The sequence below is a fragment of the Schistocerca piceifrons genome, chromosome 2 (genome assembly GCF_021461385.2).
Source record: "Schistocerca piceifrons isolate TAMUIC-IGC-003096 chromosome 2, iqSchPice1.1, whole genome shotgun sequence".
NCBI lineage: Eukaryota > Metazoa > Arthropoda > Insecta > Orthoptera > Acrididae > Schistocerca > Schistocerca piceifrons.
The window spans coordinates 305,946,980-305,974,978 of record NC_060139.1 but is presented as its reverse complement, the minus strand read 5'-3'; the positions used below and the strand labels follow the sequence as shown (position 1 = coordinate 305,974,978).

The following is a 27,999-nucleotide window of genomic DNA, read 5'->3' as shown; positions in this document are numbered from 1 at the left end:
AAACAGTCTACAAGGAAATAGAACCGGCAATGAGTACAATCAGGAAGAAAAGCATTTCATTTTTCGGACATCTAATCAGAACATCAGAGAACAGGATCCTCAGGAGAATAATAGAAAAATTGTGGAACAGTAAGTGCAACATTAAGTGGATTACAGAAATCAAGGAAGATATGGATGAGCTACAGATTACATTGGAAGACCTAAGAAACAAAACTGACAAAATCAGGAAACTCACAGACAAACAAACCAGACTGCAAACGAGAATCAACAGACAATAGGGTGATTTCCGATGAAGAAAGAAGGATGTGATCTGAGAGAATGAAGAAGTGTACTGGGCTGCCAGGAAACTGAAAAATTCTTTGTATAAAGTTGGCTAGAGCGGTCCAATGAAGGCCATAAAATGTAATTAAATAAATACATAAATAATAATAATAATAATAATAATTACAAGACGGTCACTGTGTTTCTGTGAGGTAAGATGACTGCTCTGTAAAAGTTGTCAAAGCTGTTCCTGTTGGCGGTAGCTTAAGGTTAATGTAGTGGACAAGCATGTAAATGGTCCACCGTTGCCATATTCTTTTTTAACGACAAAATGTGTTCCACTTTTTAGGGTCAGATATAGCGTTGCCTTTTATTTTATATTTAACTGATGCTTAAAATGATCCAGTACACCAAAAATCCTGTTTGTTCTTGAACGTATTTGATAAAATACTTTGCTTGCGTGCTGCTTGCCAAGAACCCAGTGAAACCTTCATGATCATAATGTAAATTTACATTTAACTAAATTTCTAGAACTGTGTAAGATGGGTGTTTTATATCTCTGAGAAGAAACGGTTAATATTACTTCACATGTCTTCAGCCTGGTTTCTTACTTTTTCTGTCGTCTGAGCTTGTACTGACAGCAGGTAAGCATAACCCATCTGTACTTGTTGGCTTAATAATTATTTTATTTAGCTCTGTTAATTATTTAAAACTGATTACCATCCTATCACCTTGTACAAATAACTTTTATTGCATTTTGGATGGTTTTCAGTGGGCAGCTAAGAGAAGCTGGAGAAGATCTGTTGGAAGGTGAACGACTGAACACTATTCATGTTCTTTCGTTACATTATACTCAAACAGAAGCTACACCCCCATCCATCTCCTTCCCCATCCGAGATATTTTTTCCGATTATTTTAATTTTTTATAGCTTACATAACATTTTTTCGAGAGAATTACATGGGTTTGATGAGATTCCCGCCATCCAGCAATGACTCCATCAAATCTACTCAATGACTTATAAGAAATTATACGATAGACCAATACGGGTAAAAATTAAATGAAACTGCAGATTTAACAAGTGTGGCATAAAAATAAATTATTCTTCGTCATCAATGTGGCTTGTATTTTTGGTGCAACAATTAACTTACGTAAAATCATATATTACGTTTGTGCATTAGTTCGTTTTTATTTTGCATGTTGGTATTCCGGTTGCTATGGGTTCATTTATCAATCATCATTTTTATTTGAAGTTCACTGTTGCTATATTTGAGTTTACACATTGTCATTTTGTCATCTGGAGATAGTGAGTGGCGCTGTGGACGCTAGGAAATGGAGAGCCAAATGGAGGAATTAACATTTCCGACATATAGGGGTGGCAGCAGCGGAGGAAGCCAGAGACATTTGCACCGTTTATGGGGGTAAGGCCACTGGACACAACAAGACAAGCAAATGGTTTTCTCGTTTTAGGGAGGCTCGTTTTGATATTAGTGACTCTCCACTCTTCATGATATGATGATGATCATTTAAATGCATTAATCCACAATGATCCACATCAGTACACTCGACACGTGGCAAATGTAATGAACTGCGATCATTCCATCACGTGCGACATTTGCATATAATGGGGAAGGTTCAAAAATCGGGAGTATGGGTACCGCATGCTCTAAGCTAGAAATCACAAAAATCGGTCGGTGGCCACATGTGCGTCTTTGATTGCTCGTCATCAACTGGCTCGTGAACAGAACCGATCATTCACATCTTGTATTGTTACTGGTGACTAGAAGTGGCGTCTTTATGAAAACGTAATGAAAATACAGGAATGGCTGAGCCCAAAGAAAGCGACAGCTCCCCGTAATAATACCTGCGCACATCCAAATTAGATGTTATGCATCTGGTGGAACAGCGATGCTGTGGTGTATTACGGATTGCTTTCTCGAGGTTTAACCATCGCATTTATTGCCACCAACTCAGACGTCTTGCAGACTCAGTCCAATAACAACGACCAGAAAGACTGCGAAAAGTGCTGCTACTCCACGATAACGCCTGCCCACATTCTGCTAGACTGACAAAAACACTATACAGGAGTTACGTTGTGGAGTTACTACCTCACCCAGCTTTATTCACCTGATCTTGCGCTCTCAGATTTTCATCTTTTCCGCTCTCTGTCGAACAACCTTCAAGGAACTCTCTTTCTGGATAAAAATGCCTTTCGAACATAGCTTCTTCTTCGCCTCAAAACCACATGATTTCCACAGTCGCGGAAGCAAAGAGCTACCCCAGTGTTGGCAGACTTGTAATTAGTGAAGGAGAATATATTCTTGATAACTAAGGTCTCTGTTTTGTTATCTGTCGTGTTTATTAAACTTACGGAAAAACACTACAAATTTATGCACCAAACTAATACATTATTCTGATGTCGCCCGTTGAGAAACTTTTAATTATATATTTGAGAAAATACCTGGTGTACACTAAATGAGCGTCTTGTTTCTTCTGCAACTTTGGGGCAGGTGGATGATTGCTGTACAAAGTGCTGAAATAAATGCTAACCAGGTGCGTGAAGGAAGCTGTGCGTGTACGCCAGCGTCAGCTGATGACCAACGGAGAGCGTCAATAAGGTCGTGCAAATTGCTGGCAGCACTTCGGCAGAAAGGACATTGTGGCGGGGGAGATAAGAGGGGCGAATATAAGCGTGCGCGCGCCCGGTCGGCGGCAGTGCTCGATGCGAGCTGGTGGCGCGAGGTGCGGCCGAGGCGTGTGGCAAGACTGCGATGAGAGGGCAGCCGCGAGCCGACCGCTACTAGAATGGACTCCAAGACGTACCGAAGCGAGCCCAACCCCCGGCTGACCGCCAACCCTGTGTCCAGGCTGTATATGTGGTGAGTACACGCACGCCTTTCTCTCTACCCCTCCAGCAACGACAGACGCTAAACCCCCGTCTGTACCACTGACAATGCCGCGGTGAAAGTTGTTTAAATTCTGAAATTTTTTTCTGAAGCTCCCTTACGTTGCAGGTTGGGAATGACGAACGGCTTATAGTTTTATGATTTATTTTAATTTTTTGGGTCTTTTATTTTTCCACAATAATGCATTCATTGGGACGCTTTGACCGCAATGTTTAGAATGTGGCATTCAGTAACAACTGACAGCTACAAGATTTATGGGTTTAGAAAGGTGAAATGTTTGTGTGCCTGGTATTAAAAGAATGCGATCTATGAAGTCGGAGGATAATGATACCTTGGCGGGTATCAGACGTATTGCACGTGCCTCATTGTCATGAGAAGCGGATCGTGGCTCAAAATAGCGTTACACCTATTTGCTCTCTTCGTTTACGAAGTGCATCAACAAGAAAAAAAGAGGGGGGGGGGGGGGGAGGGATGGAAATGATGTTTTAAGTGTGGGGTTTGCTCGACGAGTTCTGTTGTCTACCGGTCAGTGGTCGTAAATTTCTGGTGTTTGGTGTTTGGTTGTTACAGTCGCGTACTTCACCTAAGTAGTGCAACATAAAAGAAATGTGTACTTCATTCCATTTAAGTCCGTTTCCCGTACTTCCGGAACAATATCTGGACAAGATTGACAAAGAGTCAGTATCGAAACAACTTCATTCCTTTTCTTTCCCTCTTGTATAAAGTCTTTGAAGCTTAGACTACAACAGGCAGCACGAAATCAAATGCGTCTAACCTCGTGTTGCGCTGTGCTAGAATTGAACTAGTTTTTATCTTAAGGAGGCGACGATTTACAGCTCCTAGACACGTTTTCGAAAAATTATATTTTGCACAACAACTGTATGTCACAATTAAATGATTTAAAGCCAACTACAGTTGTCATTTTCTTCATTTATTCGTTGTCGTATTGTACAGCTTCTGTCAGACTATAATCGAGAATCTTTACAAAAAATTTATCGATGGCGCGTTATACCATACAAGTCTCTGCACCTGGACACAGGCATAGTGTAATGGACACCCATGAATTTTTTGTACGAACTTGATCGTGGTCCAATGACGGAAATTGCCGAATAGTACAAAAAAAAAAAGAAGAAATCAACTGCTGGAGGGACTAAATCATGTAAACTATTATTCATTCCAGCTGAGGATCCATTCTCAATAAAAACGATCGAGTTGCGCGTCACCTTATTGAAAACAACCAGTTGCTTTTAAATTGTTCTTGTAAAACATCGGGTGATTCAATGAATATTTAATTTTCCGTTATGTCTTATAAACGCTAGAATTTTTGAATGCGATACAATTTCATCTTTACTTAATTACTTCCATGCAGCCTTAAAGGTAGAAACACTTCCCGTAAAAAAGAAAAGTCGCCTTCGATTAAAGTATAGGCAACAATTGCACACTTGTATTTCTAATACAGTTCAAATCATTACAAATGTTAACTGAAACTTCTGATCAACTGTTGCTATTAGTTCATCATGAGATCACAGATGCCCTTATGATCAGCGGAGAAATGGTAAAGCATCATCTGTCAAATTTAAATACCGATCGACTCCAAATTTTCTTTTGCAAAGTTGGCAATTTAATTGAATGACTGTTTCGCTAGGAAGAAGATTTTCATCGAATAAACGAAGAAATAATAAAAAAACAACTCTCTATTATTTTTGGCAAGTAGAACAGTCTAAAACGGTCATTCGTTCCTCCTCCGCGCTTAAAAACATTACTGTGGACCTCAGTTTTATGGTATTAGCCACGTGTTCTTTCCTTTACCGCGCAGTAACTTGCTGTACGTTAATCTCTGTGGTTGTTGGCATGTGCTGTGCTAGCTAGCTGTGGCACACAGGATGGAGAGCGAAGGGCGAGCATCGCTCGGTGGCAGTGAATGGGCGGGTGGTAGCGGTGCGCGCTCACTAGGCAGACAGGCGCGTCCGCACAAGCGTTCACCGCTCTGCGACTCGCAGCCGCTGCGTACAGACTAAGGGCAGCATTGCACCCTTACTGCTGTTTCACATTCCGTCTCCCGACAAAAGCAACCGGTATTACTGGTCACACTTTCTCTAGCTTCTTGGACTACGACAAATATGCCCATTTTGATCCTTTATTGTTGTTTCAACCCTCCACGCCCTATGTGGATGGTAGAGGACAACCAGCGGTGTAAGCATGTTAACAATATACTTAAAATACGAAACATTTATATATGTTTATGAAATACTCCTAATTACTGTAAAAAGATGACTCCGGAGCTTTGGATTATAACGTTAGTGGTATGATGTCGATCTGAGTCATTTTGATTAAATGTGAGGGGGATACTTTGCGTAGCAATATAAAGTAGGATAAATACACACAGCCGATTTTAGGAAAAGTAAATTGACAACCATGATTAAGTAGAAGAGCTCTGAGAACATGTAACACATCTGTAAATGTATTTAGGTCCACAGCACTTTCGTGACTTATTTAAGAGTATTGCTGCAGTGTTTGAGATACTCACCACGTTGTGTGACAAGACAAAATTGAAAGACTCTGGAAGTTTAATGTCTGACTTTTACATATCCACTTGTCAGTACAAAAATTATAGAGATAGTCAAGGACTTTAAATGGAAATCTTCAGAAGAAAGACAACATTATTTTCATCAAAAGGTACTGGACAAGTTTAAAACAATATTGCTGCTTCTCTTATTTATATTATTGAAAGTAAGCAGTTATTTCTCCTGTGCTTTATTTGCATCTGGAATATGGAGGGGATTGACAAATAATAGTAGAGTGTACCCTACACAGCGCGTTGTGGATTGATGTTCCAGAATATTTGAGTAAAAGTAGATGTGAATTTTTGTAATCAGCTTCTGTCTTGTGTCATCTGGGATGGCATATATTGGTCTATATAATGTTCTTCACATTTTGCTGTAACAGAATATGAGGAGGTTAGTCTTCCTCTTATTAGCCTCCATTCCCTGATGCATAAGAGAAACTGGAAACAGAACGATACATAATGACAAAGTTCCCTTTACCAAATGACTTGTAAGTTTATATGTACACAGATTTGGCAGGCTGTTTCCACGCATGCCTGTTTAAAATATAAATAAAAACACAAAGAAACCAATCACTAAATTTTAAGTTATTTATTTACGGAAGGTTCCGGAGGTTTTGCTTACTAATCAAGAGGCAGTTGCGGTCTTCACTTCATGTATATTGCTCCTAGGAAACCAACGACGTCGAAATACCTGCATTACTGTTCATCTTTAATGCCTACTTTCCTCGTGAGAAATGCACTGATATCGAACTAGCTGCAGTTTTATGCGCCTTTGCTTTGTACTTTCATCGACGAAAGTACACAACGAAGATGCAGATGCTTTGATGTCATTGCTTTCCCAGGAGCAATGCACCTGAACTAAACACCGAAACTGCCACCTGTTGATGGAGAAAACCTCCGAAAAAACTTAAAATTCAGCTGTGTTTTTTATTTTTGTTTCGTCCGTAACTGAATGGTTAGCGCCGCTGCCTTCGGTGTGAAAGGAGCCAGGTTCGATTCCTGGTACTTCCTCAGATTTTTCCTGAGGTAGGGAGGTCTGGTAGGGATCCACTCAGCCCTTGCGAGGCCAAATGAGAAGCTGCTTGACTAAAGAAGCGGTGGCATCATCAGCATTCACCAGGGCTGGCAATAACAGCTGGAAGTATTGGCGACTTGCTGATCACATGTTCCACGATCACAGACCGCTCCTCGTACTGCCTTGCAGGCGGGGGTCCGCCAGTCGAAACAGACGAGGCGTAATTCGTGAACCTGTGCGTTTTGCAGCCGCTCCTCTGGAGCACAGACGCTGCACCTTCGTTTCTGTCACAGCCTTCACGTCATATATGCCGAAAGATCTTGAGAAACATCTCAGGTACAAAAAAACAAGAAGTCTCGATATGTAGATCAACTCAGGAACTCTATGAGAATTTGGAACCAGTTTCAAGCATGATACGAAAGACTGAGATTTGCAAAGGACGGACGACAGCACGTTGACCAAGAAGATATGGGACGCAACATGATTAACAGGGAACAACAGGATGAAAGTGTCAGGAGGATTGGAATAAGCGAAAACAATCCGTACGCAGTAGTGGCGGATAGATCCGGCTAAAGGAATACAGTGGAAGCCCACATATGGACTGATGCCAGAACTGAAATTAAGATCACGGAAGCAGGGAGAACCAGGAGGAGCAATAGAACGAAAGAGGAGCAATAGAACGATAAGAAAGAAGACGTACTGAACATGTGATCCGTGATCCAAAAGAGTCGAAACGAATGAAATAAATAAATATTTCTTTTATATACCGCGTGTCTCTTCTAAGACTCGACAGGTGCATTTTTTGTCGGTGTTTCCGCAGATACTTGCAATTTAGTTTTTGCAATGCATGGAAGGATTAAACCCAAGCAAATACTGCTATCTCGTGTTCATACGACTCCCAACGTCAACAGAAAGCGTCGGTTTGTTTCTCCTCACAAACAGAATGTGTATTTCTATGTTGTTTTTCCACAGAATTGTGCCAAATTAGCACAGTGCGATATTCGGTTTCATATTATGTGTCAACAGGACAGGAAAACACGAAGAATAACTGGTACTCCAGGAGCAAAAGAGTAGCGGTCTGGCTTGGCTGTAGCAGACAAGACAGTGAGGCGGGCAAAGAAGACGTGAGGGTAATTGTGGGGAGTGGATGGTAGGGGATAGAAATACAATCGAGGGCTGGGGTGTGAGCCGGCCCATGGTATGGAGAGGGAAAGTGTGGGGTAGCACAGGGAGGGAACAGGGTGGAGCTAGTGGAATGGATCAATACCAGGGTGCATTTCATTGTCTGGAAGGGCACACTCGGTTGAAGTTTAGTTCCTGTTAACTGTTTCTACAACTGCACGAGTGAACGTTTTTGCAGCAGTCGTTGGAATCAGATATAGATCTGCTGACGCCCTTTATTATTTTACAGCTGCACAACTGTCAGCAGTCACTAGTAGAGCCAACTTTACACGGGGCGATACGGAAACGCTTGAAAAGATCTTTCCAATGTCTGGAACTGGCCTAACAGTAAGGAACGGAGTCGCCTCACTGTTGCGCCTCTTTTTATATGTTCGAGATATTTTTCGGTAATAAACTATCACTAGATACATTCATTTACAATGTTTTACATCGGATGTAAAATACATGCTGTTACACAAGCATGTGCTTATACCAAAATAAATACAAGTTCAACGCACTTATAGTCATCGGTGCCTCAGTTACCTGATGATATGGACGTATATGTGAATTCCTTCGCAGTAAAACCAGATATCACTCTTTCATAAAAGTGACTTTCGCTTTATGTAAAACATGGAATATTTCAATCATTTTTATATTTTCAGGGCCATTTACACTGAATAGCTGGGTGGTCGTGTAGGCGTAATCTAGAGCATAGTCCTCATATTCCCTGATGCATCTAAACCCTGAGACCTTTTGTCTCTATGACGTAGCATTCAATGATATTTTAAGCCTAAAAAAGAAAACGTAAAGTTTTGGCAAGTGTGGAATCACAGAATGATATATTAATATATCTTTAAAAGTGTGACTTGCTTTTCCCCACTGGAAGAACAAGCAAAAAATGTTTAATTTGTATGCTTTAGTTCTTTCCTAATATATTAAATTCTTTCCGGTCGCTTTCCTACCGGAAAATGAGGTAATTATACGTGTCTCAGATCCTCACCTTAAATCACGACGAAGTATTTTTAAGTTCTGGCGTTCCGGCGCCAAGGATGTCCAATGAAATAAATGCTAATGCTAGAACGAGTAATTTGGTCTATGGTTCAGAACCTGACTCACACGTAAAACTGGAATGAATGCTTACACAACGATACAACACTGCTGGAATACACCTATCAACAATCATCGACCACGCCTTGTTACTTAGCGATGTGCTCTCGGCTGTAGTCTCATCACTGCAGGCTTACGTAAGTTCGAGAAACCAAGCAGGAATTAGATTGCACACATTGAAGATCTGTGTGTATGGAAATGCGATAAGGATTGTTGTTGTTGTGGTCTTCAGTCCTGAGACTGGTTTGATGCAGCTCTCCATGCTACTCTATCCTGTGCAAGCTTCTTCATCTCCCAGTACCTACTGCAACCTACATCCTTCTGAATCTGCTTGATGTATTCATCTCTTGGTCTCCCTCTACAATTTTTACCCTCCACGCTGCCCTCCAATACTAAATTGGTGATTCCTTGATGCCTCAGAACATGTCCTACCAACCGATCCCTTCTTCTAGTCAAGTTGTGCCACAAACATAAGGATCGTACTGAGAGGAAAATAGTCACTATCAGTAAGGTTCTTAATAAGACTAAAACGGAAGATTAAAGCTGGTTGCAGCTACACTGTCTACTTTGAATCCCGCTTTTGGAATTAAAAGAAGAATCGATTACAATATATCGCATATGTTCGTTATTAAATCCCTTAGCAGCAATTTCAGTTTTGAGGTCAATAGGATACAAATATAAAGCTTGTGTTAATGGAGAATATGATGTTAAAGTTTAGGTTCTCTCGCCGTTTTGTAAGGTCATGAGTTCAAGACCTACCAGCCGGATGTATTTCGTTGAGGAATCCATCAAAGCTGATAGTAAGAACAGCTTGTAACTATCGAAAATCCATGTAAAGAAAGGCCACAGTGCTTCAGAAATAAATTTTTTCCAAACATCTATTTTTGAAAAAATCTGTTTCAATGTAGCTTAGGCCGTGTGAACAGAAATATCTCGCGAAAACCTGAGGTAAATTATATAAATTTTTTGTCTTTTACTTTGGGTCACGGTGGAAGGCTCTCGTAGTATTTAGAGAAATACTTTTTAACGCGAAGAAAGTCTGTTTATAAATACCACTGTATTATCGTAGTTCTAATCTCTTTGCAATTCTGAACGTAGCAGGGATAAATACAGGGACCGAAACGTGATCTACAACCTATACAGAAACCAAATTGCAGTCATAACAGTCTGAGGACATGAAAGGGAAGAAGTGGTCGAAAAGGTAATTAAGATAAGGCTGTAGCCTATCCCCGAAGATTTCCAATCCGTACACTGAGCAAGCTGTGAAGTAAACCAAAGCCAAATTTGGATAGAAAATTAAAATTCAGGAAGAAGTAATGAAAGTTTTGAGGTTTGCCGCCGATGGTATTATAATTGTGCCAAAGTGTCTCGAAAAACGGTTATAGGATGATCGGCAAAAGTAAAGCAAGAGTAATGAAATAAAGTCGAATTAAATCAGGCGATGATGAGGCGATTGGATTAGGAAACGGGACGCAGAAACAGGAGACGAATTTTGTTATTTCGCAGCAAAATAAATGACGATGGCCGAAGTAGGGTGGATACAAAATGCAGACTGGCGTAGCAACAAAAGTGTTTCTGCAAAAGGAAAATTTGTTAACATGGAATGCAAATTTAAGTGTTAGGAAGTCTTTTCTGAAGGTATTTATATAGAGTGTAGCATTCTACGGAAGGCCGGCCGGAGTGGTCGAGCGGTTCTAGGCACTACAGTCTGGAACAGCGCGACCGCTACGGTCGCAGGTTCGAATCCTGCCTCGGGCATGGCTGTATGTGATGTCGTTAGGTTAGTTAGATTTGAGTAGTTCTAAGCTCCAGGGGACTGATGACCTAAGCAGTTAAGTCCCATAGTGCTCAGAGCCATTTGAACCATTTTTTAACTCTACGGAAATGAAACCTGGACTATAAACACTTCAAATAAGAATGAATAGCACCTTAAAAAATATGGCTCTACAGAAAAATGCTGAAGCCTGGAAGGGTAGACCTGACGACTCATGATGAGGTACTGATTCGAATTGTGGAGAATAAAAAATTATGGGGCAACTTAACCAAAGGAGGGGATCGGTTATAGGACACTTTCTGAGGCATCAAGGAATCGGCAGTTTGGTTATGGAGTAAAAATTGTAGAGAGAGAAGAAGTCTTGACTACAGTAAGATGGTTAAAATGTATGTAAGCTGCGGCAATTACGTAGAGATGAAGAAGCTTGCAGACCATAGACTAACGAGGAGAGATAAATCAAACCAGTCATCGAACTGAAAACCACAACACCTTTCCATCATCAACACTCTGATCGTAGAAGGCCTGATCTGACAATTTCCAACGTGAATAGTGGCTCATTTGCCCCCTTCCTTCATCGTAGAAAAACGCTCAGTTGTTGTGCAACGATTTAAAGACTCCCGTAGGAACCGTACAGCGAACTTGACCTGATTTATCCACGCGACCTTGTATCAGTCTGGAACAGTTGCAGATAAGCCGTAGTGCCTGACTTTGCTAGAAGAGATGGGGCGCTGCCTCTCTTTTCATAGTATTTTCGTGGTCAGTGGGCAGCCAGTTGGGACTGTGATTACACCTGCGTGCCAAGTTGGGTAGAAATTCCGCTTGCAGCGGCCGGCGCACAAAGGATTGAGGCGGCGTTTGTGGCCGCTGGCTGCACGCGCGGCGCTGCGGCCGACGGCGCGGTTGGCTTCCGAGGAAGCGCGGACCTAGTGCGAACCGGTTGAGGTTGGTTACCACCGAGTCTCGCCTATGTAGGGTGCGCGGTCGCCACGGCCACTATATTTAAGACAGCTGACTCGACGGCCGCACGACAGGAGCACCGCGAAAATCTTCCTGGATGGAATGCGTCTGGACGAGGCAGTACGAAACACCCCGCTTGTGTCCGGACTGAGTTGCCAGGGTGCTATCCAGTTTGTACTGATACTCATTTCGCAAGCTGTCAGCAAGACACTAGAAGCAACTGCTGCAGTTGCTCTCTGCCTTCTCTTAACTACAACAGACAGTTATAGTTTCAGGTACACAGTCCCTAAGAACGTTGTGAAAATTATTAAATTGTCTCTGAAGGCAACCGATTACTCTGTTTATGATCCCATGATGCACTTCGGAGTTTTATAATTCAGTGATCAGGGAGGCGCGGGGGTTGGGGAGGGGGGGGCATTCATTGAAGTTCATGTGTCATGAAAGTTGATTTCACATGTGTGATTCGGTGGACAACCTGTGCCATTGTGCGGTGGTGGGAAGCGAAGATAAAATTGTTAACTCGAAAATTACAGTTATGTAAGTGCTTGCATGGAACAGGTGAATAGCAACAGAGATACTCTTTACTTACTACTATTGTTTTTCAATCCGTATACACATTACATGTGTCACTTATAAACTGACAATTGGCTCTGAGCACTATGGGACTCAACTGCTGTGGTCATAAGTCCCCTAGAACTTAGAACTACTTAAACCTAACTAACCTAAGGACAGCACACAACACCCAGCCATCACGAGGCAGAGAAAATCCCTGACCCCGCCGGGAATCTAAACTGACAATTCAGAGATGGAGTACTATGTTATTTTGTATCTCAGTCGATCAGTAGATTGCTGGCCACGATAGCAAATATACGCCGAGTTGAAATATCTCCCCTCCTGATATCCCCCCGCCCCCTTCTCCGATCTGTGTAAACAGTTAGCGACTAGGCATGTTTCCTGACATGCTTAAGCGTGTAGTTGTAATACGCATAGACAAGAATAGGGATCATCAAACAAGCTGTTACTATATTCTAACCCTTTTCAGTTTTTAAAAGTCACACTATTTTGTGAACAACGCGGTTAACTGATTTCCAGTGTGGTTTCAGTAACTGATTCTCGTAAATAAAATATAAACCAAAAATTCTACTTGAGTAGCTGAAATGTTATGGCGTTGAAGATGTCCCTTATCCGTGGATAGAGCCTTTTCTTCACAACAGAAAGCTGACAGTCACGCTGACAAACTGTACAATGGGAGATAAACCAAACTTGATGAAACATAAGACATCGAGTCCACAAGTTTCAGTACTGTAACGACTTCTGTTCCTAACCCACGCTCACTTTAAAGAAATTTTCACAAGATTGTCTGCTAATTGCACAAACACATAAATCAAGCACTCAAACTCATTCATACCAAACGCAGGCAAGATGATAGCTGAAGAAACTTACCAATGGTTCAGGGCAAACAGTTTTATCATATGGAAGATTATAATAGCACAGTTTCAAATAAATAAAAATATGTAGCTGGTGTTAGTGACCAAAATTGATGGCCATCCAGTGAGTGACAGCCTCAGTTTGAAATTCCATGGTTTCCAAGAGGATAACAAGCTAGAACGGGGACAGCACACCGATACGCTGTTAAAGAACTCGCGACTGGCGTATTTTCTTATCTATAAATATGTTCCACTGAGTTGAGTTTCACACGAAGGAGCTAGACGATTTGCAGATTTTCTCTCCTTGTGTTCGTATGAAATTATGTTTTAAGTGATCCCGTTAGACGCTTGCCCGCTAAAGGCAAAGGTCTCGAGTTCGAGTGTCGGTCCGGCACACAGTTTTAATCTGCCAGGAAGTTTCAGCGTCTGTTAAGTGTGTTATTTTGACGCAGCGTTGTTATGTAATTCTGTATGGATGCAGTTATATCTTCCTACGCAGCTGACGTAGGTAATGTACATTAATACAGTGATATTTGATCCAGAGGCAGCCACCTCAAGTCGTGATGGAATAAATGTCTTCACATGTCTGTCCGTTAATGTCCTTGATTAACCCTGCGTTGCTGCTGTGTTCGTTTGTACCACCGTTGCTACGAGGGTTCTCACAGACCCGACCTGCGGTTCAATCTGATTTGTTAAGGATAGGGAGCACAAAAGGGCTTCACAGTCACGTATGTTGTCTAGATGAAGTAAACAAACATGTTTTGCTTTGGGTTTGAGTAAACTGTTGTCCTTCATTACTACGTAAGCGAATTAGGCAGTGATTATAACATTTACGTACCTTACAGGACAAAAATGGTTACACACTGTGACTATCGTGTGTCATAGCACACGAAGTAGAACAATGAAAGCTACGAAAACCAAACTCAGGTATGAACAGATGAGTAGAAACATGTACGAAAACGTTGTAAGTAAAGGGAGAGTCTCCACAATGTTTTTTGAACGTACTGTTTCCACCAGTTTTACCACACCAGGCCACTACATGCGGTATTTACAAATTAAACTTGAGCGTTTTTTTTGAGTCACACAAACTTAGAGCATTTGTAACAAATATATTGCTTTGTGCTATCTTTACACCCATAGCACCGTCCTCTCACTAAGGCACCGTATTCTAGTTCACACTTCCATGGTCTTGCTGTTCGAAACCCGCCAGGCTGTTGCCAGATCTTTTGAGAGGTCGGTTGATAAGCTGACGTGTGTGCTCCAAACGTATTTGTGTTGGGGCAAACGATACCATCATTGCTACTCTGGGTCTTATAGCCCCTACAAGTACTTACCTACTTGCTACGGTCGGTCTGGCAGACCCAAACACGCTACAAGCACTCCTAGACAGTGGACTTCCGTCGTCACTTGACGAGCAAATGGCACAGCTGTGTTAGGTAGGAAGCTACAAGGAACGGTGCTCGTGTGCAGAGCTGTGAACCAAACGAAAATGAATCGCTCACACAAGTCAGGGTCCGGGAGACCCACCAGTAGCAATGCAGGGTTAAATACCTAACTTCTCCGTAGCGTCTTAGGAAGTGAAGGAATGATAGGTCCTAGATGATGATCCACTTATTGGATGGCGACGTTAAGTTTGACGGCCGTGTCTGTGCCATTTAGAGGTATAAGAAACGTGCCAACGTCCGCAGCTCGTGGTCGTGCGGTAGCGTTCACGCTTCCCGCGCCCGGGTTCCCGGGTTCGATTCCCGGCGGGGTCAGGGATTTTCTCTGCCTCGTGATGACTGGGTGTTGTGTGATGTCCTTAGGTTAGTTAGGTTTAAGTAGTTCTAAGTTATAGGGGACTGATGACCATAGATGTTAAGTCCCATAGTGCTCAGAGCCATTTGAATTGAAACGTGCCAACACTGTGCTGTGGCTTTCATAACGATTCATGTGAATGCACACATAGCACATGGCACATAGCACTACACCCTATAAAGGCAGATCACAGTTATGACTAGTTCCCTGAAACACAGTTAAAGTCGAGAAAAAAAGTCTTTTAGTTAATGCACCACAAGGTCCGAATTCGAGATAATAACATGGGCAGTTATGTAACTGACATTTCGTATCATCTGGTCTTTAACTCAAGAATGTTATGAAATTGAAATCTAAGAAACAAGTAGCCAATAAGATATGAATGTGTCATCGAACCAGCAGCTATAGGGTGCTTCACTGACACCCTGTAAACTTCAGGACAGTTTCATATATCATATATTATGGTGATTAGATTAACGTTATGTCAATTTATATTCGCTTAATTTTCAGGTTAGTAACTTATTTCACCCAGTTATTCGAATATAGTCGAGAAAAGATTTAATACTTTCAGATAACAATATTACTGGCCAATTTTGAACTCTGCTACATCGTTATCTTGACGTAACACTGCGAAGCTATAAAAATGAATTGCGCTCATGAAATAAGTTGTCTGGAATGCAAATGGAAGGCTCGGTATTGTCGGGCGAGTTTTAGGAAGTTTGAGATTCAGAGACACGCTGCTTGGATCACAAGTCGGTGTAGTACATATGTATCAGTCAACCAAAAAATTGCTTCCTCCAACGCGTATCTCGCGAAAAGACCAGGAAGGCAAAATTAAGGAGATTCGAGCGCGCACGCGGGATTACTTTCTTTCTTTCTTTCCGCGAACTATTCGCGAATGGAACAGGAAGAGGGGCAAGTGACAGTCGGACACAAAGTATCCTCCGCCACACACCGTAAGACAGCTTGCAGAGTATAGATGTAGCTGTAAATGTCACATATGTTCACTATTGGTAAGATACAGGTTGCTGGGAGGGGGGGGGGTAGTCAAATTCTCGTCTTCGGGGGCAGGTTCCAGCGAAACTACTGAAATGCTCTCGTGAGTAAAAAATTCATTAATTGTATACACTGTGTAACATACTTCACTGTCATTATGCAGCATGCATATCTGTACGTTGAGGCATATTTGGGATCCACGAAACAATGCATGCTCTAAAAGGTGTCCTGTCAACATCGTGACACAAAAGTCAGGGATATGACTTCAAAGTACGCTGAAAACCGTATATGGCGTCCCTTCTATGGTTACACACAGAGCGTCTGTATAGAGTATGATGTCCTCGATGCTAGTACAGGACGCACAAAAATTCCACGAAATGTAAATCAGGCCAACCAGCATGACTTGCAGCGATGCCTGCTAGCAATGTGCAAGTAAGAAGGCGGATGCATGATACGTTCTGTGCAGACAGGGACGGAGAACTCTGTCCCTCGCCATACGTTTCAAGTAATTGGCAACTTTGGGGTAGAGCACTGCACTGACCCACTGCTTCTGCTTATGACTTTCCCTAGGTAAATTTATATACTCGCAAAACTATCGCTGTCGTTTCTTAACGTAATACTTGTCATGTCTGCTTTATGCTACCCATAATAAATACTATAGTGTTATATTACGAACAAAGTTTGTTGACTGGCACAACTGCATCAAACGTACTGTTCTCTTGATCAAAAATTCCAACTTTAGGCTGGTAACAAAAATATTTTCGCAAAAATAAAATCTATTTTTTTAGAAGTCTTCTAGACATCTATGACTCATAACATCGTCTACAAAATAAATCCTTAAAACAATAAATGACGCATTAAAGGGTAAAATGTGAAAAAATACACCCATCTATACTAATAATAATCCGTAAAAATAACCTGTCTATCTCTTTGTTTGCTTGAACACACTTCTCCAAAACTGCTGGACGAATTTCCATGGGGCTACCACAGGCGACTTCAGCGTAGCTTGTGGCACAGTATACGTTTAATTTCATCAAGCTGGAGCACGGATAAAAAGATGTCGTAATTGGAAATTTTACACCTACTAATACTATAAATAGGAATGTAAATCTGTCCGTTATGTTTTCATGACTAACCCACTGGACCGATTTCGATGAAATTTGGTGTGAAGATAGCTTGAACCGTGAGGGGCAACATAGGCTATTTTAAAAGCGGATAGTACGACATTCATTGAGTTGAAGAATATTACGCGAATTAGGGAAAATATTTACTCTGACTTTTTCATATTTGTGTAAAAGCTTCAATTAGTTGATATATGCTATGTGACATGATTCAAAGTAATGAATACAATGTTTATCCAATCTTCAATGTGTTTAAGCCGTAGTTCCACATCATTTCCTGTATAGTGTACACGTTGTATGATGTACAGCTACTTCAGTAGCACGATGCATAGATGTGCGTTCCTGCCTACACCCCTCAGCACGCACTGCTTGACAGCGACGCATCGTGCGTTGAGACAGCTTAAAAGGGGGAAAGTGGGATGCGCCTTATGAGTGGTGCTTACCCAAACAAGCAGCTGATGTTACTGCACATGCAGTAGCTTACTTACAATCACTTATCACAACAAAACAAATGATTACGAGCTCAGCCACGGGTAACAGCTAGTAATGAATTGCTGCGTGGATTAAGTTTCTTTAGAATAATAATGAAGCTTTAAGAACTTAAGATGGACTGATGTTTAGGTTTTGTTTGCATAGCTGCTTAATATAACTAACTAGCGTGTAGCTTCTTTCAAATTGTTTGTATTTACTGTGCCTGAAATAGATACATATTTTATAAATTATTTATCAGCAGTATTTACGCTGAATGAATGGATTGAAAACATCAACAGCGCTGTAGACACATCTAGGAGTCACTACAAACAAAAACGCGAAACGGACAGGTGGGAGGGTTCAGGGGGAGGGGGGGGGGGCGGTGACCACCATGGAATTGAAGTACTAAGTGGCAGGAAAAGAGAAGTCGCGGCCAGTGATTATGCGAGAGAGGAGTGGAGATGTTGAAACACTTTTCGGAAAAGAACGGCGTGGTAATAAAAATACGGCAGCGGGAGACACACGGCTGAGTGTTTTAGAACGTATAGTTCAGGCATGTGGTGAGGTGTCCCTTCAGTTGACTGGCAGACAGTGACATCCTGGCGCACGCTGTTCTTTCTTTCTTCGTTACATCCATTGACATGTCAAGAAACTCATTTCAGACCTTCCATGTACTCGACCAATTTTCAAGTGAATACACGTATTTCGAATTGCTAGCAGTGCCCTAAAGTCGAGACATTCGGCGGTCCATGTAAGATTTACGCGGCACAGATCATGACAGCCTAAAAATCAGGACATGCAGTGAAAATCGGTATATCTGGCAACACTAGTCTCATGGTTCACCGCCCTGTGTCACTACATATCACCCCACCACCCGCCTTCATACGTACACGCCACTACGATTCTAAACAGGATTCCTCGGAGCTCAGCAAGGGACAGGATGGTTGTGTTAATGCTCCGTTAATTCCGCCTGCAGCAACCAATGTTTGTTACGCCAAATTTCAATCTGATTACCGAGCTGAAAACTTAGATGCCCAGTTTGGTAGGACATTGTCAGAGGGAACACAGGTCTTATCAGGTACAGCGTGGTGCAGTGATCGCTATAGGATAGTGGGAGGGTCATTCTTCTAGTTATCAGGACGACTGTTTACTCTCCGACCCTGGGCACTGGGGGTCGAATGGGTTGGTACCGAACGATATGAGTCCATAGTAGGTGGCTGTAGAAAGACGCGTACCATTTCTGTATCATGACACTTAACTCCTCCCAGCGACAGCCTGTGATGTACCCTTAACACAGCAGCAGACACGGCGGTCGTCCTTGCAGTTCACGCACGCTGCTAGGAGGCAGCAGTAATTATTCGCCGGCATGCTGAATGTTGATGTGACAGCAGTGGTTACATCACTTACACTATGTGATCAAAAGTATTCGGACACCCCCAAAAACATAAGTTTTTCATATTAGGTGCATTGTGCTGCCATCTACTGCCAGGTACTCCATATCAGCGACCTCATTAGTCATTAGACATCGTGAGAGAGCAGAATGAGGCGCGCCGCGGAACTCACGGACTGCGAACGTGGTCAGGTGATTGGGTGTCACTTGTGTCATACGTCTGTATGCGAGATTTCTACACTCCTAAACATCCCTAGGTCCACTGTTTCCGATGCGATAGTGAAGTGGATACGTGAAGGGAACGTACAGCACAAAAGGGTACAGGCCGACCTTGTGCCGGCCGGAGTGGCCGTGCGGTTCTAGGCGCTACAGTCTGGAACCGAGCGACCGCTACGGTTGCAGGTTCGAATCCTGCCTCGGGCATGGATGTGTGTGATGTCCTTAGATTAGTTAGGTTTAATTAGTTCTACGTTCTAGGCGACTGATGACCTCAGAAGTTAAGTCGCATAGTGCTCAGAGCCATTTGAACCATTTTTTTGAGCCGACATTGTCTGTTGACTGACAGAGACCGCCGACAGTTGAAGAGGGCCGTAATGTGTAATAGGCAGACATCTATCCAGACCATCACAAAGGAATTCCAAACTGCGTCAGGATCTACTGCAAGCACTGTGATAGGCGGGAGGTGAGAAAACTTGGATTTTATGGTCGAGCGGCTGCTCATAAACCACACATCACACCGGTAAATGACAAGCGATGCCTCGCTTGGTGTAAGGAGCGCAAACATTGGACGATTGAACAGTGGAAAAACGTTGTGTGGAGTGACGGATCACGGTATACAATGTGGCGATTCGATGGCAGGGTGTGGGTATGGCGAATGCCCAGTGAACGTAGACTGCAAGCGTGTGTAGCGCCAACAGTAAAATTCGGAGGCGGTGGTGTTATGGTGTGGTCGTGGTTTTCATGGAGGGGGGCTTGCACCCCTTATTGTTTTGCGTGGCGCTATCACAGCACAGGCCTACATTGATGTTTTAAGCACTTTCTTGCTTCCCACTGTTGAACAGCAATTCGGGGATGGAGATTGCATCTTTCAACACGATCGAGCACCTGTTCATAATGCACGGCCTGTGGTGGAGTGATCACACGACAATAACATCCCTGTAATGGACTGGCCTGCACAGAGTCCTGACCTGAATACTATAGAAAACCTTTTGGGTTGTTTCGGAACGCCGACTTCGTGCCAGGCCTCATCGACAGACATCGATACCTCTCTCCTCAGTGCAGCACTCCGTGAAGAATGGGCTGCCATTCCCCATGAGACCTTCCAGCACCTGATCGAACGTATGCCTGCGAGAGTGGAAGCTGTCATCAAGGCTAAGGGTGGGCCAACACCATATTGAATTCCAGCATTACCGATGGAGGGCGCCACAAACTTGTAAATCATTTTCAGCCAGGTGTCCGGATACGTTTGATCGCATAATGTAGTTCCACTGGCTACCAGAGACATGGTATCCCAATGGTGCGACAGATACTGGTGTTACCCGGGGGACGAACCTGGAACAGTTGGCTGCAGTGTTGCATAAGGTGGCATCGTACCTCAGCGGCACACGGCTGAGTGGACGTCAGTTCGTGTCTCGCACCATGAAGCTACACCAGGATCGCTGGTGGGCAGTATCGTGGAGACGGAGGTAGAGTGAAGGCAGCCTGATGGCGAGACCATCAAGCAGTGGTCGTCGGTATGCAACGCAGTTGTGACATACTTAGCAGCTTCAGGGGCTCAGGGGCGCGTCGTCAGCCCTGTGGCAGAGACTGTCACATGGCAGGTGCTGAAGCAGAACTATGCCGTGCCCAGGATCTGCTCGTCGGGCTTGTGGGTATATACACAGCCAAAGTAGGCTTGTCGATGCAGGAGAGAATCACTGTCACATGTTTTCAGTGTCGTCAAACTTCCTTTCTAATGCGGAAGGCGAGTGCAGCTGCACATTTAAGGCTGCTGACAGTCCAGTACGGCAGGGCCGGACGTAGCGTGCCAGAGTTCATGCGGGCCAAGTGTGTGGGCTACGTGCAGACCAAGGTTCGGCCTGTGTCGGCTTTGCTTGTTCCTTCCTGGAAGGAATCGGTACAGCGCAACATTTTATTTGGTGTTGTGGTGTGGCACAACTCTCTTCAGTTCAGGAGAATCGTGGTGTCAGCACTATTCACCCTTCGCTATGTGTTCGTAGTATGAAGTATGTCCACAGGTCCAGTGGCTGTTTGCACAGAAAGAGGCAGTCTACTGATCTATGCGCAAAATCCTTTAAAAATGACAGAATAGACGGATTAGACTTCTCAGTATATACTGTTTTACGCAGTCGCATCGGTGAAGGATACTGCAAATTTGCTATAAACCGCTACTACAATACTATGCAGAAAGAATTTACAGAGTTAGTTGACAATGAGAAAGGAGAAAAATTCCAGGGATTCATTATTCTCTGCATCAAGAAGCACTTCGTGCTAAATTTGCAGGTATACAGCACGTGAAGAAACTGATGGTATGAATAGTAAAATTTCTGAAGTTGCACGCATTATTCCACTGCAGTTGCAACAGTGTTCGAAGGAACTAATCGAAGCATATGGAGACTTTATATGTGCTGAAAAGTACGTTGGTGAAGTCAGGGGCATGTGTGAAACGATTTTTTTGATTTAAAACACGCTTTTGTCGAATATATGAATGAAAAATCAGTGCTCGAACGAAAATTACAACATCTGGAATGGATTACCTTGTATTTTAAGTGAACTGCATATTGCCCATTGTAAGACATTGCATGGTGAGAAACAACTTCTTCCTGATTTGATGGGGGTAAATTTAAAAGAAAATCGCGTTATAGAAAGTACACGTTCTGACAAACACAGTTCAGCTCCCTAAGCTCATTGCTGTTGCAGAAAACGTGAGGACTGAAAATTTTATTGTGGCCTTGAAAGAATAACAAGGATTGTTTCCTAAGCGTTTTGCGGACACTGCCAATCTTACATTTGTTTTTGAAAGCATTTGCTGTTTCAGTCGAAAGTGCCGCTGTGCACGTGCAGATGTACTGATTGACCATAAGATAATTCCCATTTTAATTGCAAATCCTTTTACGTTAAAACTGTTCGAGATGCATACGTTACTTTGATCTTGTAGAGTTTCCATGTCTTTAGAATGAGCTATGTGGTGTTCAAACGAACCCTCGGGCTGATGACACTTTTATCTACGTTAATTGGTCGATAGAAGTCACATGTTTCTGCCTATACGTCTTTTCACACCACGATTTGGGCCCACTCGTCCAGGTTACCGTGAACGTGAAGGGGATTTCTAGTTCAGCACCAGTAACTCCCCGATTCTTTAAAGAATAGAGCTCCGGTGTATAAAACAGCTTCAAACGTCTGATTACTATACATATGAGTTAATGTATTATACAAGGTGTTTATTTTAACTGAAGATCTTGAAATATCTCGAAAACTACACATAGGATAAAAAAAGGAGTTATAATTCCAATTTGTTTGTCTCGGAGGAGGACATCCAATTATACCACATTCGAACCCCATTCCACCCCGTCAGTAGGTGACGGGGGCAACTTAAAAATCTTCGACGGGGTCTCTCGTTTTTTGTTTCTGGTTACGTTTCCACGAAAAATCTACATACTTAAACATTTCCTTGGTTTCGCCACAGATGGCGCTGTAATCGGAGAAATAGAAATGGGTACACAATCGAAATTTTAGACTTGCTTTTCAATGGCCCTTAAATTTCTAATGGCATATGGGACTCCGCTTCCATGCTGCGAGGGCAGAACACGCCAGTATTTCATAACCTCTAATTGAAAACCCCCTTCGCAATTTTGATTCCGCCGACATATAGAACAGGAGACTATTCGATGCGCCACTGTGGCCTTCGCTCGAAGTGAACGCTACTCTTCTTTTCCAGTTAGAGGAAGTGTTCAAACATAGTACCGCCAATTTCAATACAGTTAGTGATCCGCTTTTCGAATGATCATACAAAGGACAGAAGCACATCTGCGGAAATGTAAGCAGAGGCGTTTCTGATGCTGTTGACCATGTCTTCACGGCCTGTTGGCTCTTGCTGGTACACCTTAAAAAAGTTGTCGAACGTTCGGGGCAAATCCTGCAGTAGTACCGGTACTTCCAAAAACGTTCGATATTTGCGTCCTTTCAACGTGCCCTCGATAAAATACAGACCAATGAGTTCGTTCTCCATGATGCCACACCATACGTTAATCGGCCAAGGACGTTGATGGCCAACTTGCCATAAACAGCACGGATTGTATAAACTCCAGTAATACATGTCATGCCGGTTAAGACTGCCATGGTATTCTGAATGTACATTCATCGGAAATCAGTGCCTCGGCAAAGAACGTGGGGGTCGACTGCATTTGTTGATGTGCCCATTCACAAAACACTATCCGGTTATTGAAATGGGCGCCATGATGCTCTTGATGCAGTGACACGTGGTGTGGATGATACCTACGACGATGCAGTATTGTGACAACACTACCTGCGCACACACCAGAATCGCGGTGCAATTACCGGGCGCTTATCCGTGGGTTGTGGTGCACTGCCGCAAGTACAACTATTTTATTAGGTTCTCCTGTAACACGTTTGCTTCCTTTCCTTTTGCCGGTCTGTACGTGACGTCAGACAAAAAGTTGTTCACAATCTTGTAAAACAACAAACGAGAGGGAGCTTTCTCTGGAAAATGCTCGGGATACAAGGCAACAACGGTCTCAACAGTTCTCCTACATTCTCCGTAAATCAGCATTATTTCAATTTTTTTCTGCTGTGGTTGCAACAGTCACTGTCCACTTGCATGTCTGTTCTCCAAATGACAGGGCCGGCCGCTGTGGCCGAGCGGTTCTAGGTGCTTCAGTGCGGAGCCGCGCTGCTGCTACAGTCGCAGGTTCGAATCCTGCCTCGGGCATGAATGTGTGTGATGTTCTTAGATTAGTTATGTTTAAGTAGTTCTAAGTCTAGGGGACTGATGACCACAGATGTTAAGTCCCATAGTGCTTAGAGCCATTTTAACCAAGTGACAGGTAGGTGCACAGGCAATAAACACTGAAATTATTGTAATGTCTAGAGCCACCATCTGTCTATGTCTGCACGATACGTGAGCTCCAGTCGCAGTGTACGGCCTGTAATGATACATCGTACGAGGTTCGCTAAACGACCATTGTGAGGCACGTCGAGTAGTCCCCTGTTCTAGGGATACAACGCTGGAGTGCAGTTTCCAATTAGAAATTATGAAATACTGGCCTGTCCCACCCTCGCAGCATGGAGTTGGGGTCCCACGTGCGACTGGATAATCAAGAGGCATTGAGTAGTATGTCGTAAATTAAGATTGTGTACACATTTCTATTCCTCCGATTACATGTACATCTACATCCATACTCCTCAAGCCACCTGACGGTGTGTGGCGGAGCTGTAATTACAGCGCCATATATGCCGAAACGAAGAAAATGCTTCAGACAAAACGTTGTAGATTTTGGAGTAGAATCTTAATCTGTAATAAAAAACAGGGGTTCCCACTGAAGATTTCAAAGCTGCCCCCGTCAGCCATGAACGGTGTGGGGTGACAGATTGAGATCCGATGTGTAGTTTTCGAGATATTTCAATGTCTTCAGTTAAAATGAATACCCTTTATACATGGTCCAGCCTCATTAATGTGACTACCGCCAATGTTTGACGTCAGCGTGCAATAACCTCTCGCAGACGGCAGCACTAGCAGTGGAGGGTATATAAAGCGTGTCGGGGATACGTGGGAGACAGTTTAAGTAGTTGTCTTGACGCGCAAACCGAGCGATTTATCGGACGGCCAAAAGGACAAACTAATTGGTTTTCGGGCCAAGGGCGGATGCATTGCCGAAACGGCTAAGCTTGTAAGCTGTTCGTATGCCGATATGGTTAAGATCAGGGCCGGCGCTAGGCACATGCGAAACGTGCGGTCGCACGGGGCGGCACTTTCCGAGGGGCGGCAAATCTGCCCCCCCCCCCCCCCTTTTTTTTAGGGCAAACTCAACATTCATGCCCAAGAGGGGATTCGAAACCAAACCTCGGAGGGAGCGGCTTCGTGAACTGTGACATGGCGCCTCGACTACCTGCCGGCCGCCCCTGTTGAACAAGGGGAGGGAGGAGGACTAATTTCTTCCTCGCCACTGTGGCAGCACCGTCGTGTTTACACCGGAGGAACAGAGAGGGGAAGCAGTCTGGCTTACACGCCAGTATTCTTATGAGTGGAGAACTGCCAGTCTGTTACGCGCCGTGCGTTTACTCACAACTAAGTTTGCAGAAGACGAAATCTTCATGGGGGTTTAGATGTAAGCACATATTAAAAGCTTTGAGACTGGCCACTCAGTGGCCGAAACCTAGGTAGATCTGAAAAGTAAAAACAAAAATTGCGATTGATTGCTGACATTTCCTACAGATTTGTTTAAATAAAATTCCACAAACGTTTTGTAAAAAAACGGGGGGGGGGGGGCGGGGGGGGAGGGGGGCGGCAATTAAGCAGCTCGCACGGGGCGGCACTTGGGCTTGCGCCGGCCCTGGTTAAGGTATACCATGCAAGGAAGAAGTGCGCTGTCCAAAACCGGCGCCGAGGCAGCTGCGGTGCACCACAGGCCACTGATGACAGACAGACGTGCGCTGTCGAGCAACTGTCTATCCAGCGCTACCAACAGTGTTCCCTCAACGTTCAGCCTCCGCAACTGGCGCCTGGTTCGCGCATCCATGCTGACTACTATTCAACGGCGACGAAGGATGGAATTTGCACGAGAATACCGCAACTGGATGTCACTGAGTGGCGATAGGTGGCCATATCAGATGTATCAAGTTTTATGCCCCATCTGATGGTCTGCAACAATCGTCGGAAAGTTCCAAGCTGGAGGAGTGTGTTATGGTCTCGGGAAAATTTTTGGGGACCGTGTCCATCCTCTGCATGCATTTTGTTTTTCTTCGGCATGGTGACACCTACCAGCAGGTCAATGTAACGTGTCGCACGGCTCAGTGTGTACGTGTGTGGTTCAAACAGCACTAGTATGAGTTCACCGTACTCCCCTAGCCACCAAATGCCCCGGTTGTAAACTCAGCAGAGAATCCGTGGGATCACCTCGATCAGGCTGTACGTCCCGTGCACCCTCAGACGAGAAACATATCGCAGCTGACCACAGCACTGGAGACCGCATGTCTCCTTATCCATGTTGGTACCTTCCAGAACGCCACTACATCAACATCTACATCCCTACTCCGCAAGCCACCTGACGGTGTGTGGCGGAGGGTACCTTGAGTACCTCTATCGTTTCTCCCTTCTATTCCAGTCTCGTATTGTTCGTGGAAAGAAGGATTGTCGGTATGCCTCTGTGTGGGCTCTAATCTCTCTGACTTTATCCCCATGGTCTCTTCGCGAGATATACGTAGGAGGGAGCAATATACTGCTTGACTCCTCGGTGAAGGTATGTTCTCGAAACTTCAACAAAAGCCCGTACCGAGCTACTGAGCGTCTCTCCTGCAGTTTTCCACTGGAGTTTATCTATCATCTCCGTAACGCTTTCGCGTTTACTAAATGATCCTGTAACGAAGCGCGCTGCTCTCCGTTGGATCCTCTCTATCTCTCCTATCAACCCTATCTGGTACGGATCCCACACTGCTGAGCAATATTCAAGCAGTGGGCGAACAAGCGTACTGTAACCTACTTCCTTTGTTTTCGGATTGCATTTCCTCAGGATTCTTGCAATGAATCTTAGTCTGGCATGTGCTTTACCGACGATCAACTTTATATGATAATTCCATTTTAAATCACTCCTAATGCGTACTCCCAAATAATTTATGGAATTAACTTCTTCCAGTTGCTGACCTGCTATACTGTAGCTAAATGATAAGGGATCTTTCTGTCTATGAATTCGCAGCACATTACACTTGTCTACATTGAGATTCAATTGCCATTCCCTGCACCATGCGTCAATTCGCTTCAGATCCTCCTGCATTTCAGTACTATTTTCCATTGTTACAACCTCTCGATATACCACAGCATCATCCGCAAAAAGCCTCAGTGAACTTCCGATGTCATCCACAAGATCATTTATGTATATTGTGAATATACACGTCTCGCAGAGTCCGCGCTGCAAGAGATGGTCATTCACGCTTTGGACTCGTGGTCACATTAACGTGACTGGGCAATGTATATTACTTTTTAAGCATGTAAGCGAAATAAAGTTTAGGAAAGGTTTGAAATTATGCTTAAAGCTTAAGTAGCTAAGTGCTCTTATTACTAAACACTGGATTAATATAGTCTGGATAATCTGCGCTCGGCCGGCCGCAGTGGCCGAGCGGTTCTAGGTGCTTCAGTCTGGAACCGCGCGACCGCTACGGTCGCAGGGTCGAATCCTGCCTCTGGCATGGCTGTGTGTGATGTCCTTAGGTTAGTTAGGTTTAAGTAGTTCTAAGTTCTAGGGGACTGATGACCTCAGACAGTACTTCATTATAGATCACTGCATCATCTGTAAAAAAAAAAAAAAAAAAGCCTGAGGTTACTGTTAATATTTTCCGCATTGTCATTAATACACAACATGAACAGCTAGGGTCCCAACACACTTCCCCGGGATAACCCGAAGCTACTTTTGCATCTGTCTATACTCTCCATCCAAGATAACGTGCTGCGTCCTCCCTATCAAAAAAGTCCTCGATCCATTCACAGATTTCACTTGATACCGCGTATGATCGTACTTTTGACAACAAGCGTGGATGTGGTAGAGTAGACTGTAGATTGTTTTACTCGACGGTAAGAGACTGATTTATGTAATCCTCAATTTCCGGTTACGCACATCCACGTTTACGTAAGATAGTTAAAAAGCTTAATTCCATTTGACGTCGAGAACATTAGAGATGGATTTGGCCGTAAAGATAGACAACAAAATCGCCTGGAATCCCATTAAAGAAAATACCACAGCGTTCTATTGCACTGATTCCTACATCTACATGGATACTCTGCAAATCATATTTAATTGCCTGGCAGAGGGTTCATCGAACCACTTTC

The 27,999-nt window shown here is 43.6% G+C and overlaps 1 protein-coding gene across 1 annotated transcript in view; it reads left to right on the top strand.

Moving 5' to 3' along the window:
- Positions 1 to 2,978: 2,978 nt before the first annotated feature.
- The window catches only part of LOC124775110 (ATP-binding cassette sub-family C member 4-like), a 365,777-nt gene continuing 340,756 nt past the window's right edge, over positions 2,979 to 27,999 (top strand). Inside the window, exon 1 of the mRNA XM_047249941.1 lies at positions 2,979 to 3,138. Within this exon, the coding sequence (XP_047105897.1) occupies positions 3,065 to 3,138 (74 nt within the window). The 5' untranslated portion in view covers positions 2,979 to 3,064. The remainder of the gene's footprint in view (positions 3,139 to 27,999) is intronic.